This window comes from Eimeria necatrix, genomic scaffold, assembly GCF_000499385.1.
Source record: "Eimeria necatrix Houghton genomic scaffold, Enh_scaff17, whole genome shotgun sequence".
NCBI lineage: Eukaryota > Apicomplexa > Conoidasida > Eucoccidiorida > Eimeriidae > Eimeria > Eimeria necatrix.
In genome coordinates, this window is record NW_013655030.1 from 82,052 (window position 1) to 99,070 (window position 17,019).

At 49.0% G+C, this 17,019-nt stretch overlaps 4 protein-coding genes across 4 annotated transcripts; 2 read left to right on the top strand and 2 right to left on the bottom strand.

The window, feature by feature from the left end:
• Positions 1-299: 299 nt before the first annotated feature.
• On the bottom strand, positions 300-2,436 carry ENH_00022660 (hypothetical protein, conserved; the record flags this gene model as incomplete). The annotated part of the gene is made up of 5 exons (XM_013584556.1): positions 300-491; positions 713-799; positions 916-964; positions 1,275-1,343; positions 2,393-2,436. The coding sequence occupies 5 exons, from the start codon at positions 2,434-2,436 to the stop codon at positions 300-302; spliced, it is 441 nt and encodes a 146-aa protein (XP_013440010.1).
• Positions 2,437-8,203: 5,767 nt separating this feature from the next.
• On the bottom strand, positions 8,204-9,760 carry ENH_00022670 (hypothetical protein, conserved; the record flags this gene model as incomplete). Its single annotated transcript, XM_013584557.1, has 1 exon — positions 8,204-9,760. One exon carries the CDS (start codon positions 9,758-9,760, stop codon positions 8,204-8,206), a length of 1,557 nt encoding a protein of 518 aa, XP_013440011.1.
• A 5,083-nt stretch (positions 9,761-14,843) lies between these two features.
• Positions 14,844-15,629, top strand: ENH_00022680 (hypothetical protein; the record flags this gene model as incomplete). Its single annotated transcript, XM_013584558.1, has 3 exons — positions 14,844-14,880; positions 15,186-15,255; positions 15,440-15,629. 3 exons carry the CDS (start codon positions 14,844-14,846, stop codon positions 15,627-15,629), a joined length of 297 nt encoding a protein of 98 aa, XP_013440012.1.
• A 96-nt stretch (positions 15,630-15,725) lies between these two features.
• On the top strand, positions 15,726-16,598 carry ENH_00022690 (ankyrin repeat-containing protein, putative; the record flags this gene model as incomplete). Its single annotated transcript, XM_013584559.1, has 4 exons — positions 15,726-15,813; positions 15,985-16,118; positions 16,378-16,413; positions 16,512-16,598. 4 exons carry the CDS (start codon positions 15,726-15,728, stop codon positions 16,596-16,598), a joined length of 345 nt encoding a protein of 114 aa, XP_013440013.1.
• Positions 16,599-17,019: the final 421 nt, after the last annotated feature.

The following is a 17,019-nucleotide window of genomic DNA, read 5'->3' on the forward strand; positions in this document are numbered from 1 at the left end:
GAAGTTCTTCTGGGCTGTGACACGAAGCTCTGGGCAGCTGCTGCACTCACGCATTTCGGCACATGCTTGAAGCAAAACTGAAGAATTTGCTTTTCTGATTTTGTCAGACGCTTAGTACACTACATCGGTGGTCAACTGGAAGTACCCACCACCATCTTCAGGCCTTCTGCAGCTTTCTTCAGCCTGAATTTACATGCCCAGAACGCAGTGCCAGCAGCCACTGCCGTGATGCTAACGTTCTCGACGCTGTCTATCACGATGACCAACGGTCTGAAGTGTGTCCAGCAAGCGTATTTGTCTCACTCCTTTAAAAGTTCATGCTGCTTCAATAGAAACTGCTTCGTAGTGGTGGCGCCTATCTTGATTGGCCTCTCTCGGAGACAAGAAGCTCTCTGGGCAAAGTCGATTGCATGTAGCGACAGTTGAGTAGCGGTGCTTGCGGGGTTGATTGTCACCAACAGCACAATGCTTGCATCGCTGTGAAGGCTCCTCTGAAAAAATGCCACAACCATTAAATGTGTCGTTGCATGCGAAAGCCCATCTCACTCCAGTTACGCACAAGTGTTCAGAGCTTAAAATTAGTGGGCATCCGTCCAAATACTTCTGACTAAATCCCGCTGTTGCAGAAAGATAAAAGCAGTTTTGCGGTAAGTTGGGAGAAAGCGCAAACTCCTGTCAGACAGCGGCACCATATGCAAGCTTTTTGACACACCGCAAGAATGCGAGTGAGATTCGAATAGCGGTAGGGAATTGGGACGTCTGAACCCGCCATGCCCATGCCGTTTGTGTTGGCTGTGCCCTGCAGATTGCAGAGAGAGCAGGTAGCCATCAGCTGCTTGTTGGCTTATATAGGTATAGTCACTAGGAGACTTACTGTGTGCTAGCTGATAAGCGGCATTCTCACCACAGTCGTACCTCCCCACGTCTTCGTTCCTCTTGCTTAACGAGTGACCCAAAGCAGAGGCTGTAGATTAACGGAACAACAAATGGTCCAAGATGTAGAATAAGCAGGGGATCAAACGACATTTACACTATACAAGCCTACGCATCATTTCAGACAATCATACCTGAGGAAGAATAAGGACTTGTTGATTACTGTACTCTCGGCGCACCGAAGCTAAAACGAAGCACATTTGATCCCGTCACAACTGAATGTTCCGCCATGCGCATCTGCTGTTCATGAAGCAACCCTTTGCAGCCCATTCGCTTCCAACATTAGTAAGCTGCGCACCCAGCCCATATTAGCATTGCACCCAAGACGATGGAGGGCTCACCTTCTTCGTCCTGATGTCAGTTGCATCTTCTGGCTGACGGAGCAGAGCTGCAGGGCAGCGAGACATTCGCTCTGCTCCAGCAAGGTCCACAAGGGTGAGGGAGCTGCTACCAAGCTCAACTCGACTCAGCTGTCCCATGCACCACAAATCCGACCATACAACAAGCCGCGTAAAAACTGCAACGTGCGATCTGCAGAACCGTCAGTGGATTGCGCCCAAAAAAGATAAAAAATTACTGCTTTTCTGATAGACTGAGTGCTGACTGATGTGTGGCTATATACTCAGAGCTGCTTAGCAACAAGCGATGCAGGAGTAGGGCGAACATATGTCGAACCTAGATGAATTGCTATTATGGTCTGTAGAGGCCACCTTTCGTCTTTTCTCACACCTGTGGGCCCAGGTACAAAGAACACATCCTTGTTCTGCAGTTTTCCTTTTGTTAAGGCTGCCATCAGTCTGGTTCACTTCGAAAAAAGTGACAATGCTGCGATCTAACGCCTAGTCTTCCAAGCACCACGCTGCCCAGTCGCTCACTGACGCAGGATCTCAGTCAGTTCTTCACAGCTCATCACAGTCACTTCGCAGAGATTTTCCACATGAAATACTCCGGTGTGGGGAGTTTCTTTTACCTAAGGTTCCCCGCAAACCCAGCAACAAGCCGTTTTGACGCAGGAAGGCGCAGCTGGAGTTCTATGCAGCTTCACTTGACGGTTGCGGCGCTGCAAGTGTTTCTTATGTTCATACAAAATCATAACACTGCTTCATTGCTCCAATCCCGCCAATCCTAAAAGTAACGACTGTGTCTTACACACACGCATCTTGGGGGGTTTCATTCCGTTGCTTGAGTCTTCTTGCCGCAGCAAATCATGTACCTTTTCCAAATAGACCTCTACAATAGATACGCGGACTTCATAATGCTGAGTTAAAGAGAGCCACAAAAGAAGTGCATACAAGAAAGTACATAACACAAGTTTAAAAATTTATAAACGTCTAGGTGCGGACTGTTAACGAGAAGAAATTCCGCTTATCAAAGCAATAGTTTGGGGAATGCTAATGCAGTAGTCCAGCAGGCTAAAAATGGAGCCCAGGAGGGCTTCAAAAGGGGCTAGAGGGCTCACCAGGGTTGAGACACCTTCTGCACTGTGAAAATCTTGCCTCTCATGCTTTTCAATGAACCTGAAGATGTCTGAAAAGTAACCGGTGCTCCAGACGAGCCATCCTCACACCTATTCTCAAGTTGCAAGAGGAGAGCATCCAGCATGCGCGTCGTCTCACCTCTCATGGAACGCATGAGAATACCTTCATCGCATGCATCCCCGAAAACGCTGTATGATTTCCCGCTTCCTGTTTGGCCGTACGCTAGTAAGCAGCAATCAGTCCCTGAAGACGCACCACCACACCAGTACTTTCTCAGCACAGTGTATGTTCGGTCTTCCTAGACAAAATAATGATTATTTCAGGCAAATGGCATTTCAAGTAGTTGCTAGAAAGCAGCGCAGAAACTTGTAGACTGCAAGGCTACGAAATATTAGCAGATTCCCTTCTGAGGGAAACGCAGTGGGGATTAAGTGGGTTGCCAAAACAGGTCATTTCTCTTACCTTCAAGCACCTTCTGCACCAAAGGGAGCGCTGCCTGCTTGTATACAACTCCCGTGTCATCTGGAAAAGTATTCACACAGCAGTATGCTACTTTTCGTGGTGAATGCCCTTGCCACCAAGAGATAGGTTTCGAGCAAGGGACCAAAAGCCCCAGTTGCTAGCGTTTCCACAAAAGTGTTTGGTTTTTCTCTACACCACTCGCAGCTCTTTTGATTTGACGGACCGTGGGAATCGAAACAGCCGCTGAAGGACAGTCTGGGCATGCATCGCAACCTGCAAGACTCTTGCCCTTCAGGCCACGGCCTCAGGAACAGCTCCTTCTTATTTGGAGAGACTGTCCAAGCGCACTGTATCCCACGAGCTTCCTTAGCACAGTTTGGATACACAGTGGCTCGAATGGAGGAACTGCAGTACAATATGAACTTGGATTCTTTTCTATGTATCACTGGCATTGCTCATCGCTCTGCTAGTCGCCAACAGCATGGACAAGTACTTCAATATTTGTATTCAGTAGCTACACCACATGAGTAAAAACGATATTTTGTGTTTGCTGAATGCTAGTAGGGACTGGCTCAGACTTCTTCGGCGGATAACGGCCTCAGCCGGACAAAAACCTTGACACGTGACGACGGCTCTTCACATGTCATCTTCGTGCTGTGTCGTCACATGCGGAAATGATTCGATGCACACCGCCTGAAACCAACCAGCATTAGGTAAACTGGAGCGGAAACAGCTCAAAATTCCCTCAGCAAAGCCAGAAACGACCGGAAACATCACCAGCAGACAGCTTCCGCACCCTAGATTTATACTTGGGACAGTTTTATTTTCATGAACTATGATACCTGCCTTTTGAGCTTCATTAATTCCAACCCCCCACGCAGCTCCGGATTTCTTGCTAGAAGGCCCTATCTGGTTTACAACGCACCCCACGGCCTCATATACCGAGACCTGTGAGATGTGGCCCACTCTAGCACTTCAGATTTTGAGGCCTCTAATGTAAGAAAAACAACAGCATAAGCAAATAAGGGTAAATGAAGGCAGCAGTATTCCTGCCAGTGACCTCTGTGCAGTGACCTGCCGCTCACTTGATCGCGTCGGGCACTGATGACCCGCTGTACGAAGTAACCGAAATCGGCCCTCAATTCAGTAGAGGAGGACCATTCTACAGCATTATAAAGGCAGATGTAAAAAGCAGCTACACTGGTTTCCTTCTTCCTTCATGTAAATACTACCGAATTAGATGCCCGGGGCATCGGGTGCGTCTGGTCAGCCTCAACGTTATTTCCAGTAGGGTCACCTCCTTAAACTGCATCCACGGACAGTTCCAGGCCAATAAAAGAAAAGCAACCTCCTATGCAACAAAATTGAATCGCTTGTTGTAATGCTGAAGCTCTATCCTATGAACTGACTACCACTCCCGGTCACTCTGGCACACCCAACTAATAGTAGTGGCTGCACCAGACGAATAACTAAAGCTCAGCACCTTTCAGTCAGGTTGAGAACCTTTATCTACTCCAGAGCCATAGATTTTCGCTGGCTAGCAGTTATTCTGTCATCACTTCGTGAAACACTCCCAAAAGCTCCCGGATAACCAATTCCCATGGGTCACTCCCCACGAGCGAATTTTGCAGATAGCTTCTTCATGGCTAAGAAGCCTGGCATGAGACTCTACGACGCATCGCTGGGCGTTGTACAAACAGCACCATCCTCCACAATGAGCTGCGACCAAACAGTTCTTGCAACCCTCAAGCTTCCTGTCCCTCCGTTAGGGCACAATATACAGAAAGCTGATCGAAATTTGTTCTGCGCTTCATCCCACATGCATTATAAGACAGTCTCATGGAAAGTCTTTAAGTTAAATTTGTTGTTTCTGCATGGGTTGCGCCGTGATAACTGCTGCCACACAAAGTGCCAACGCTACGGAGGCAGACTCTTTACCTGCACAACTTTGACGCTAAAAAGTTTATATGCAGTCTAATAAAAGCAAATCGTGCTCTTTGAACAAGTAAGTGAACAGAAATGAGAACGAGAGCTGCAGTCATAATCCATTCAGGTTAAAGTGTTGTGCTTCGCCTGCTCCGGCAAAAAGGAGCAAGGCTTGCGTATGGAGGATTTATCAGCATAGTTTTGCATTCTTTCTAAATCCATTCCCCCTCAAATTCATGGAATTATTAGGCCAGATGGCTCCCACCCAACCTGCGTAGTGCACAGTTTTAATGCCCTGGTGCGGCAACGTCTGCACGTCAGTCACGCAACTTGTCGGCTGCGCGTATGCCTGGTTTAGTCATCATACGCATCAAGTAAATATCCCGTTGTCTCCCTACCGAGAAGCTTCCTGTATAGGTTGCTTACTGCGAGCAACATGCGGCGCCGCTACTGCAGTGGCGTCTGCGTAATATGCGTGTCTAGCTTTGCCACAGGAACTGGGACCTCAACATAACGCGGCACATAAATGGGTACGGGGACGTCAACATACGTTGGCGAAAGACGTGGAGCGGCGAAAACCTGGGGACGATTGTCAAAACAACTCACAATCCAAAAGTGATACCTAGGAAGTTTTCCCTTTGGAAACTGGACAGCGATGGCTGTCAACCAGCTAGATGCTCACAGGAGCCATTTCATAGACAGCATTAGGCAGTTAACTGTACTACGAGTAAGAAAGGGCGCTACTCAGCTGCGCAAACATACTGTTGTCGTAATTCGCTTCACTGGGACAGGCGTTGACATCATCGGCCCCCTTTCATCTGCTTGGCATAATTGCAGCGTGGTTGTTGGTCTCTCCTTTAAGCCTCTGGCTTGTAAAACATCCTTTCGGCTATTCTCCATTTGGTGTCCGTGGAAATTTGATCAGTTCGGCGAGTTCCGCTGATTCAAACTGCACGGTCGTAGAGACGCTGTCCTGAGATTAATAAGAGACGCTGAACACGAAAGATTCTCGATTGAAAACAGCCAGTAGCTCAAGAGCTCTGCCGACCTAGGGCTGTTTTCATCGCCTCCGCCTCCTCAAACTGCCAAGACAGTGGCGCATGAATCTGGAACTCTGGCAAAAAAGGATTTGGTGTTGTCTTTGGAGCTAAGTACGTGTCTTTTTGGAGCGTAAAGGGAAAAATTCGAGTAAATTTACCGAGGGTACAGCTTGGTGTGACAGCTTAATTGTTACTGGCAAGGCGACTTGGGCACGGTCATCGATAGGCGGGTAGTTAGCCGATGAAAGACTACTAGAACAGGCTGCGCTTCCGTGTTAAAGCGATAGAAACGGCGATGTGCCACAGATCTAGTCAGAAGTATTTGTGTAGGGAGGGACTGAATGAATGGAGGCGCAGTTTAGGAGAAGGTGATCGACGGAATTCACCGCCGTCGGGGCTGGAGAGACAGAGTTGTTTAGCGCGCTCAAATCGTTTGAATGATGCGTCTCCCCGCTTTCCGCATTGACATATTATTGGCCTGGAGTCCACGCGAAACAGCAAGAGACCAAGCTATAGTGGCTCTCACCCTGCGTTGTCGAGCTCTGCCATCCAGCCTTTCTCTGAAGCGACACTGGCGTTCGTTATTGCACTGGAAAACTACCTGAATTGCATTTCTGAGTCTTTTTTATGAGATATGTTTGCTTGTTTTTGCATGGCGCGCAAGAAGGAGCAAGTGCGACGCTGAATTCTCTGCTGTAACTAGTGACCGTGGTGTTGTGTTTGGTCAGGGATTAAACATCGTCGCTTAGCGTTTACTATCCCAAGAGTGGACAAGAAAAAACACGAAGAAAGGGGTTCCGGGCTCTTCCAGTCCACTGCTTTTACCCATTGCGTGTGGGAGTTAACTGCAGTTCGCTGGACCTAAATATTAAATATGAGCAAGCGGACCATTTATTGCACGTTCATACGAGACAGTACTCTGCACACTGTGAAACCTAAGTGCCTCTTGCCTCACTAAAATGAACAACTCAGGATCAATACAGCAGCTTAGTGTCCCAGGAAAGCGGCCACGTTGGACGCTGAACCCATACAGCTCAGCAAACCGCCTTCATGTGCACCTGCTTCAACAAAATTTTAGCTCCGCGGGTGGTGCTGACACCAACGTAACTGTTCCCCTTTCTTGGCTGAAACGAAGACGCTCTCCACGGCTGTGGAATTCGCAAGCTATTGAAGCAGCAGTGGCAACTGTCAGGTTGCGCGCGAGGCGCAACCACCAGCCTCTTGTAGCTACATCCTTTGCTGGAGAGACTTCTGTTTACTCAAGGCATCAAACCGATCCACCAAATTCGCACTTGTCAGCTGGAGGGTTCATTGTTGAGCCAGTGCCGGCTCCTCTCTTTTGTTCGCTTTCGGGATCACTGAAACTGGAGCCATTCCTCTACACAGACAGTGTGGAGCTTCCCAGCGAAGGCTCGAAAGAAGAAGGTAACAATGCAGTAGCTGAGAGGAAAGTGAAGACAGAGGGAGTTTATGCACAACGCAGCGTGGTAGTACTTGCAGATACCGTGCAGTCTAAGGTGAAGCTGCAGGAGTGACAAAGTAGCTGGATTTTCGGATCGTCAAGGGAAATTGTGGATTTGGAGTCAGCCTTTTGTAGGATATTAAAGCCAGCTTAGCATGCTGGGGTTGCCGGCCTCACGCCCCTCAAGTGGTTCATCTTTTTGAAGGAGCATTGAGCTGTTGAAGTCGCATATCTCTGTTTCGCACTACAATTGTTGAGCCAGTCAACCTGACCAGGATTCCGGCGAGCATTAAAAGTAACCCGCCCCCGCAATGTCTCAAGAAGAATTTCGTGGGTACGACGACTACATTTTCTTTCCCACAACTCATCCGTTTTTCCCTTTGCCAAGTACCTCGTAATTCTCCAGTCGTGGAGTTGCTGCAGTACTCTGCATTGTCCATTCCATGAACCGAAGCCCTGAGGGAGTAAAACCATACCATGGAGCGGAGCCACGCTGAAGCCTAGTTCCGGCCTATGTGGGTGCGTCGTGTGTGGAGGGAACGTTCTTTCTCCTAGTATTATGGAGCTTGTCTCCACATAAGCTGGTGTTCAACAGCTGAACATTGCGTCAGGCAAACTGGTCGTCCTCTGCATCTCCGAGCGTCCAGAGAAGCATGAGCATTGAATTCGACGCTAAGGTTGGGGCAGGCTTTCATGCTGTTCCGCTTATGCTTCCATCAGAGACGGTGCTTCGATTGGTTGCAACACGCCCTCATGTGGCTGCATTCATGCCATAAGCACGCACCCTGAGTTTTCTCGTGGCATTTGCCTGCCTTACCTGGGGCCTTGCTTGCAATTGCACAGACAGTTGTTGGCGTGAAGCCAGTGCGAAAAAGATGCCAACCAACGGTCATGTGGGTCTGTCACATTTTGGCTAGTGGATTGACTCCAGATTGCCTGGAGGGTGTTGGCATCGTCGGCAGCCGGGAAGAGATCCTGGACGTAGCTGGGATAGGCTTGTGTACAAGCGTGTCCACGTTTGTCACAACTGCCGCAGCATGTTCAGTATCGCACGGCGTATGCTCGGGCCCTCTGCTCAGTGATTGCCCCGTTTCGAACGGGTGCTTGGTGGACTCTACGGCTTGCGCTGATGCTTGTGGCTTGTTTGTTGCTGCTTCGTACAGCTGATTGCCTAACGTTGTACCCACAGGCTTCTTCCCCAGAGTCTCCAGGCTTTTGGTTCCATTTTTCTGAGATGGCAAAGAGTATGTCTTAGACAAGCGCGATGCAGATGAAACCCCTAAAACCTCAGTGAACTGCCTTACGCCTTCGTCTAAAACAGGAGCTGCCACAGACGACTTTGCAGCTTTGACTCTCGATGCTTTTCTCAACAAGTGTGGATTTTCCTCCTTAGCACCAAGAGACGCCTTATTTGAGCTTCCCGTTGGCAAGCTCTGCACATCACCTCCTCCGCAAATTTCTGCTGGACTTTCGGCTGAAAGGGCCGAGCTGTCCGCTCTTTGCTGTGTCGATCGGGCTTCAGGCTGAGAGGATTGTCCTTTCACGTCTAATGGCAAACAGGAGCTCTCCGTTTCGGAGAAAGATCGGCTATTCGTGCACTTGCGATGGTCCCAAAGTGAATGCTCCGGCTCGTTGTCCTGGCCAGCACGGACGTTGCCAAAGTTTTTTGATTGCTGGCCTAATTTGTCCGTCGATGCAAGGCTAAAATGCTGTTTTGGTGAAGTCCCATGCCCCTTAGATTCTGTCAAGGGGCCTGCCTTAGATCCTGTCAGAGCGAGTCCATCCACTTGTACTGAAGTTGACACTGGCAGAGAGCTCTTCGTGCCTATTACCGAAGTTGTGTTTGGATCCAACGATGCAGAGAAATCGTCGCTTTGAGTGTTTACGCTTTGCACGACAGGCGCGGAAGCACTGCCTAAAGATGAGGTTCCGCGGATCATGGAGTCGGTTTCATCAACTGCAAATTTCTTAGCAGCTGCTTCCATCAAAGTACCTGTCGTTTTAGTATGCAGTAAGCCTCCTGGTGTCCTGCCAGGTGCATTTGAGGGTGAACTAGTTTCAGCAGATTCGGCATTGTTCTTGTCTTTTCCTTTCACTGGATCGCTATGGACACGTACTAGAGCAGGCTCTGCACATCCTCTCATGTTGCCGGCTGACACCTTGCTCCTTTTTTTCTTCTTCTCAGCACGCCGTTCCAAAGGTGCTGGTGATCCGGTCTTTGTGAAAACGGGTGCTTCCGGAAGGCATGTAGTTGACGCTGCGCTCTGGGGAGTGCCCACCTGTGTATGTACCAGTGTGCCGCTGCGAACAGAGATTTTCGAAGCCTGTTTTCGACGGTCTTTAGGAGCTTTCCATTTCTCAGAAGCTGAAGCCGCTTCAAAACTATTTCCATCCGGGTGTCCTTGCAACTGTGCCTGACCTACGTCGCTTCCTTTCGTTTGAGACACTTCTGGCATCATATCAGCGTGTGTCTTTGCCTCGCTTGCTTTCACACCGATGTCGTTGCAAACCGCTTCAGCGGCCCCAGAGCTTGAATGCCCAATTATATCTTCTGATAAGAGAGCCCCATGGTCAAGAAGGAATAAGTAAACTGAGCAGGAAACCAAAAAGCGCCACTCAAGACATCTAAATTATGCATTCAGATTTCGGATCAACTAATACTTGGCCACTGTACAGCAAAGATGAGCTACAAGCTACCCTAGGAGTCACATGCTCCTTACCACTGCTGCCCGGATAGGTACAATCCAATGCGGTGTTACCAGAAGCACTGATGGCGTTAATATACTCTCTGCTACTGCGGCGTTGTATAATAAGGCTAATAATGCCCAGACAAGCCTGAAACAATGCGTCAGGAAATCAACAGCCTTTATGCGGAAATCGTTTTGGAGAGGTTGGTACCAGCATAAGACGCTGTACATAGTGTCGGTTGAGGTGAAACTGCACTGGGCTTTGTTTGGAAGCTGTGAAATTCTCAAAATAGCAGAAGGACGAAGCATTGAGGAGTAGATTTACATTTTTAGCGCACGCGATCATCAGCAGCGTCCAGGCACTAGGGTATGACCTTGCTTCCACGTCAGTGCCAGGGTCTGCCAGGAGATAATTTACAAGCCGTTCTTGCTGGTGAAGTAGACACAGCTGAGGGGTTGTAAAGATCTCTCCATAGCCCCTGATGCAAGGACAAAGAAAGGGAAAAGGGAGTGGCCCGATGATAAGCACCCGTAGTCTCATGGAAAGCCACAACAGCAATGATTTGGAGTTCGACAACTGGTCGCTAAGCTGCTGAAAAGCCAGAAATGTCTGCAGAAACGAGATACTTTTGCAGTCAATGCAGAATTATCTCCGGGTAACTGAACAACTTACGGCTGTTTGTAGGTACAGATGGGGATGTTCCAAAAGGCGCGATAGTTACGCAAACTCTCCAGGTCTCCTTCTGCGCGTTACACATTCAGCGCGTTGTAATGGAAATTATATGAATGAATGCCTCTGCCTCTCAGGTTCGGTTCCATTCATGCCGGCAAATCTGCCGGAGCCCTTGAGTCACATGCGTCATAGCCTCTCAAAAGCATAGTGGAGTAGTGCTAGAGAACTTCCAGATGTCAAGGCTCACTCACGTGTTACGGTGTCGTACAACTGCTGCCTGCTAGGCTGTTCTTCAACGAAGTGACGGTAGGGTGAGCACGGGCTGACGTAAAGATGCTTGGTACGGGGGTCCTGAGAAGGGAAAACTGACAAAGATGGACCCCTTGGACTACGTCTCCTGAAATCCCCCTATAATGACGGTATTTGCACTGCTTGGTCCCTACTGAGCATAGTGAGCTCACTCAAGTGGTGAAGATGAGCTACATTTTACCCAGAGCGCCGTAAAATGCGAATCAAAGCACTAATTCAGGTATAGTATCAAGCCGGGGAGTGCTCAGCCTCACCAAGAGGTTATCCATCTTCAAGGAAACGTTCAGGAGCTGCAGTAAATGAGGGATAATTGAGAAGGTCAGTACCCACGTAATCTGCTCACGGCGGCCTGCTTAGACACATCTCGATGGGCATGCAAGGAAAGGACCTTAATCTGCGGCGTTGCCTACACAACAGAGAAAATAAAAACTTTAAAAGTACGATTATGCTCCTAAAATGAAAAGGATGTGTACTGCTGACAAGTGTACATCGGTAACACTCAAGATGTGTTTTAGGCAGGGGGATAACACGATGGGCAATCGAGTTAGTTGCTACCATGACCGTCGCCGACAGTGATGCCCGTCCAGCGGCTCTGCTGCACACTAACCTTGAAAAAGAAGTAAACAGAACGTAGAAATACTTCACGAACGAGTGAAGTCTGGCTTAAATGCTTCAGCGTTACTTCTTGATAGTCACCTATACAGAAGCAGCAGACAGGCCACCAACTTTGTCGCTCGCTGCTGCAGGGCATTGGCTTTGAGCTTGTTACCTGCTGAAGGAAATAAACAGCTTTGCATTATGCAAAAAAATTGGGTTTCCCACGTTTTTTTCCATGAAGGTGTGGAGGATCGCCAAAAATGTATTCAATTCGCTGTTCCAACCAGCTGGGGACACACTGGGCTCGCAGGAGATAAAACTGTCCCTCACCAAAACAAGAAGGGTATGGATGAATCACTACGTCAGGAAGAGGCATCCTTGCGTATAGAAATGAACGAGGTTTAGTCCGTTGGTTTTGGCCGTAAGCTCTAAACACTCCGATACCTTCAACGGGATGGGCCAATTGCTTAAGCCATCGTACGAACAGGAGCAGAAGTACACTGCCAAGACAAAAACGAAAAAAACAACAACTGATGTGTGTGAAGATTTAAGACCCAACTAGAGTGCGACAGCTCACACTCCCACAGTCTCCGTTTCTTCACTCGGATGCGACAGTAATCACTTGGCTTCGGCATCTTCCATTCGGTTGCGGGCTTTGGGCAAGCAATCCGTCTATGGATCATCATGGTTGAGAAATCACTGTAGCATCCGAATTACTGTGGACGGTGCACTTCAGCAGAGGAGAAGGTCTAGATGTCTCTTAGGCTCTACAAGGCATCGCAAGCCTACTTTAGAGCTTCGCGACTCGAAATTTTGCAAGTAAAAAGTGTTGCTAAAAGAAAGATGAGAATAAGAACGCGGTTTCACAAAAATTGTCGCTCGAAGAAGTCTCGTGTACCCCACAGTGGCGTTATGCGGCAAGCGCCACCCCACCATTTCAACAGCTGCTAGCCAAGGCCAAGTCTCATCACCAGGGCTAGAGAAGAAAGCCAGCCCTCCCCAATAATGTTGTAGCTCCAGAGAGAAGACAAACTGAGTCACATGCTTGAGGGGCCGTCAATAATTTTTGTGTTCATAGAGGAGCGCACACAACTGAATGCAAACGGCAGGCTGAAGTCTATCCCAAAAGCAAATCTGAGATGCGAAATGGAACCAGCCAGTTGGAATTAGAGTGTCACTGCAGTGACGGTAAGGAGGACGCCTTATCCAAGAGGAATCATACGTAAGACCAAAGCGCCGTCTCCAAAGAGTATAAGTGAAACATGATACACGCGTTGCAAAATTTCGAAAACAGAAGTTTATCCTTCAAAAGGTTCCCTTTTTTCCTTCCTTCCCGTCCAATGTGCAGTATTACTGTCTGTCCCTACGACTTCCGTTTTTCCTTCTAAGCCGTTTAGCCCGAGTATGGTTCTTGCTCTCCTTTTGGTTTGGTTCGTTGGGAGTTTTCTTAGATTCGTGAGAAGCAACGCAAAAAATTCTGCTGAATGCTCATTCTCCATTGGAGACGCACCTGTCATGTGCGGCTGCTATTCGCGGCCGGAAATGCCTTTCAGTTGCAGGTAAAGTGACATTAACCAGAAAAGGGAGTTGCAGTTCCAGCCAGAATCTTGGTTGCTCTGTCATCAAGGAATGAAGAAAGTTTTTCCGTTCTAGTTGACTTCTTCAAATCCCTCAGTAGGCTTGATTCCCACTCCCTTATATCGTTGCTGCGGTTCATGCGTTTACCTGCTGCTGCTCGTGCTTGTTTTGCAAAGGCACCACCGCTGCGAAGCAGGAACTTTATTTCGCAGCAACGCTGAGATGAATATTACAGTGTACTGGTAAGGTACGGAGTCCAAATTAGAAGGGCAGTTATACTGGGCCGTTACTTACCCCAGCAGCTGCAACGCACTCGCGCTGCGCCGGCGTGTCATCTGAAGACGCAGCTTGCCATTCTAATGTGCGTGGTAAGCGCGGCGTGGATATTTTTACTTCCATAGCTGCCCACTCCAACGCAAATACATCTAACTTCAAAACTGATTTCCACCTTCCGAGCCGAGAAACGCCAGCCGTTCCGCGACGCTTCATGTTGCGTCTTCATAGAGCAACGTTCCAGGCCCGTGCCCCCTTGTCATCTACGTTTTAAGCTTTTCTTACTGTTGCAAGCTAGTAAGACTGAGCCCATTAGGGGACTTATATGTGCAACATGGAAAGGAACGAACCTTCCTTGACGCTGAAGACTTCCGCGCCACACTTGGAGACGGCAACATACGCACGTGACCCTAGCACCACAGAGAGCCAACTTGGGAACTTTTCGCGCGACCGTAGTGTTATCCATTCATGAACAAGCTGTCATGGTTCTCTTGGAGAAGGCAAAATTGGCAAAAAGTAACCACAGATCCCAGTACACATGAAGGTAACTGACACAGGCCACTGCCGCCCCGCTCCACACTAAGCTGCATATAGTCCTTGTTATTAATATGGCTAGTGAGTAAAGAAGGCAGAATGGATTGGTTTCGTGTGTTTTTGTATCTTAGCCCATTCCATGATGCTGCTAGCGCAACAGTTCCAACTTCCGCAGGGGTTCCCGCTTTCTGGCTCACCGTACGTGGAGCATGCCACACATTAAGGAAGATTTACTTACAAACTTATGTGGAGTCAGCAAAAAATAGACAACAACTGCAAATTAACCATCTTCCTGCTGCCAAGTAGTGCATTTGGGTCCAGTGGTTCGACCTGCAGCGTTGGCTCACAGTTGCGGGCTCCCCATCGACCATCGCAGCTACTGTCAGCAGGGTCTCCAACCACTTGAGCATAGTCGCTTTCTAGGCAAACTGCATGTTAAAGCTGTGAAGTAAATAGTCTTTAAGCAAAAGCGAAGAAGCAAGAGCTCAGGGAACAGTGGACTGGCTCGACTGGGTGGCAGCAGACTGCTTCCGATAATCGAAGCCATTCGACTCAGCACAAATTCGCTGAGGACACTATTCTCCCGGCGCACGAGCGTACGTTTACACCAGCTGGAACCAGAGCCTGCCTCATCCACCAAAAGCGCGGGACAGTTAGAACAAGATCCGGCAATCCCCATGTCATCGCAGGCGTAACAGCTGATCAGAGCCTTTCTGGGGCGTGTAACTATTGCTACCTTCTCTCGGTGCCTGGACATAGGCTTAGGTTTTGCCTATCGATTCTTCTTAGGCCATTTTCACCCCAACCCCTGCTAGAAGATAGTACCTCTTCATCGCCATTTTGCGATTTCAGACCATCCCCTGAGCGGCTGCGTCTGCGGCGAGTGTCAAGATGGCGACCTTTCACATAGAGAAGTCAGTCATAGCCAGTAAGCTGTGCAGCCCATGACGTTATTGGGACTACCCTATTCGAACACCCGCAGCTGCCGGTAGATGGGGGGGCGCCTCTTTAGACCCATGAAGTGCAGCCAGACATTAGTGAGAAATGTAACGTTGTTCGTTTTAAATGCCTCGTACATCCAATGGCAACATTTCGGAGGAAGAAGGGCCCCTGAGATCGACTGGTGTTCAACGAAAGCACTCCCCAGTATGCAGTAGGCTGTTAATGCGACTCTGACTCGATGAAGTTTCTTCAACGAGCACTGTGGCTGCTTCTTGTCTGCATATTTCACAGACGGCTCCTTGGGGACTGTGAAGGCTATGAAACGTTACTGGAATCAGCCGGTGTCCGACATGAATGATGAGTAAGATCAGCTGCTACGCCGAGCATTTAAGAGCACCAATCGCATATCTTAAAATTTCTAGATTAGCTAAACCCGACACGCCATTCGCACTTTGCCCTCCTTCTGTACAATCAGTTTACCGACGGGAGTGCCTGATATATGCAATGTTTCTCTCCATGCTTTTTTGCTGTGTTGTGCTTTTCAGATCGAACGCGTCAAAATATACGCTGCTGCAGATGGCGCTGATGCTACAAAAGAAAAAAGTCGTCGAATACCTCCTTCCACAACAAGATCTTGACCTGAACACAAAGGCCACAGATGGCACCACAGCTTTGATGACTGCATGCGACCAACAGGCAAGGGCCAACAGCTCCATTTCCTGTGTCCTGCTTTGAATGTGTGGCTCATTTAAATGCCCATAAATAATGCGTGCCATAGTCTCCGGTTGACTGCATGCGGCGTTTCAGGTCCCCGAGGACTGGGTCCAGGCAATGCTAGAGAGAGGAGCCAACAAAAGCATCAATGACGAAGACAATGAAGGCCGCACTGCTCTGGACCGTTGCGAAAAAGGATCTCCACGTACGGCTTAGATCCCCAGTTTTCGTTGATGCCTTACGTATGTGGGTCGTGATCTCGTGCACTGCTCCTCGGGCCTATATTGCTCTCCGCTCTCCGTCAACGTAGTAGCGTGCCGCAGAGTATTCGTGGCCTCTTTGGGGTCCATCATTTGCTGCTTCAACTGCGCTTCAGTCTACTTGTTGTTGCTTAAATACGGAGCAAAGCCGCGCCCTGAGAAGCCACCAACGCCTCCCCCAGAGCCTGAGGTTACAGTTGCTGCAAGCAACCCACCAGCGAGCACAGATTCGGAAGCAACGAAAGAGACAGTGCGCTTCCACCAGTGCCGTTAGTGCACCCCTAGCTCAAAACGGGAGGTAGCTTGCCTTAGAAACTGTAATGAAGGGACGTCAAGGGTAGAGGAAGAACAAATTGCCACGTTCCCATAAGTCTAAAGAATGTCAGTAAAGTGGCATATCCAGGTGCAGCCTGGCGGTAGATAGTCAAGCTGACTCTTTAGTGGCCACTGGTGGAATCAATAGCGACTAACTGCAATATCCGTAGTGTCACATGCCCGTGTGTGCGCAGCCGGAAATAGTAATGGCCGACGACGTCCCTGGCTTGGTGAGTGATTTCTCAGGTGCATCTGACCAGGTTTTGCTGTGCCCGTAGTGGGCCGAAGATACCGAAGACGTCGCCTATGTGCTTGCTTTTATTTTCAGGAACAGCACCCCGGTTTCTGGGGCTCTATGTGTGGCTGTGGTGGTCGCTCACATAAGACTGAGGCAGTGCCTGTTTTCAAGGCCTAGCAGCTAGCGCTTGTTGCTGCTATTCGTCGGTAAATCACATGCGGCACGGAAAGCGGTCTGGCACTCTGACAGTCTTGCCAAGACTCAGTTCCGTTCCCTGTAGAATGTTCCAAGTCGGCGCGGCATCTCTTTTTAGAGGCGCCACTTCGGGGATTTGATGAGTTTGCAGTTTAGGGGTCGATGGCACGACGAACGTAGACCCAGCATATTCCCTGCGGCTGTTTCAAAGGTAACCCTTGGCTTCCATTTCTTTTGGCGTAGTGCGAAGATGCGGCTGTGCCATTCGCCGTCCTCCGTGCGGTACACGGGGAGGCCATTTTGCTGGTATACGGAGAGGCCATTTCGCAGTTATCCACGAAAGTGTTTTTTCCCTACCCATCTCTATCCTCTGTACATTTTTACTAACGCAGACTAAATTTGG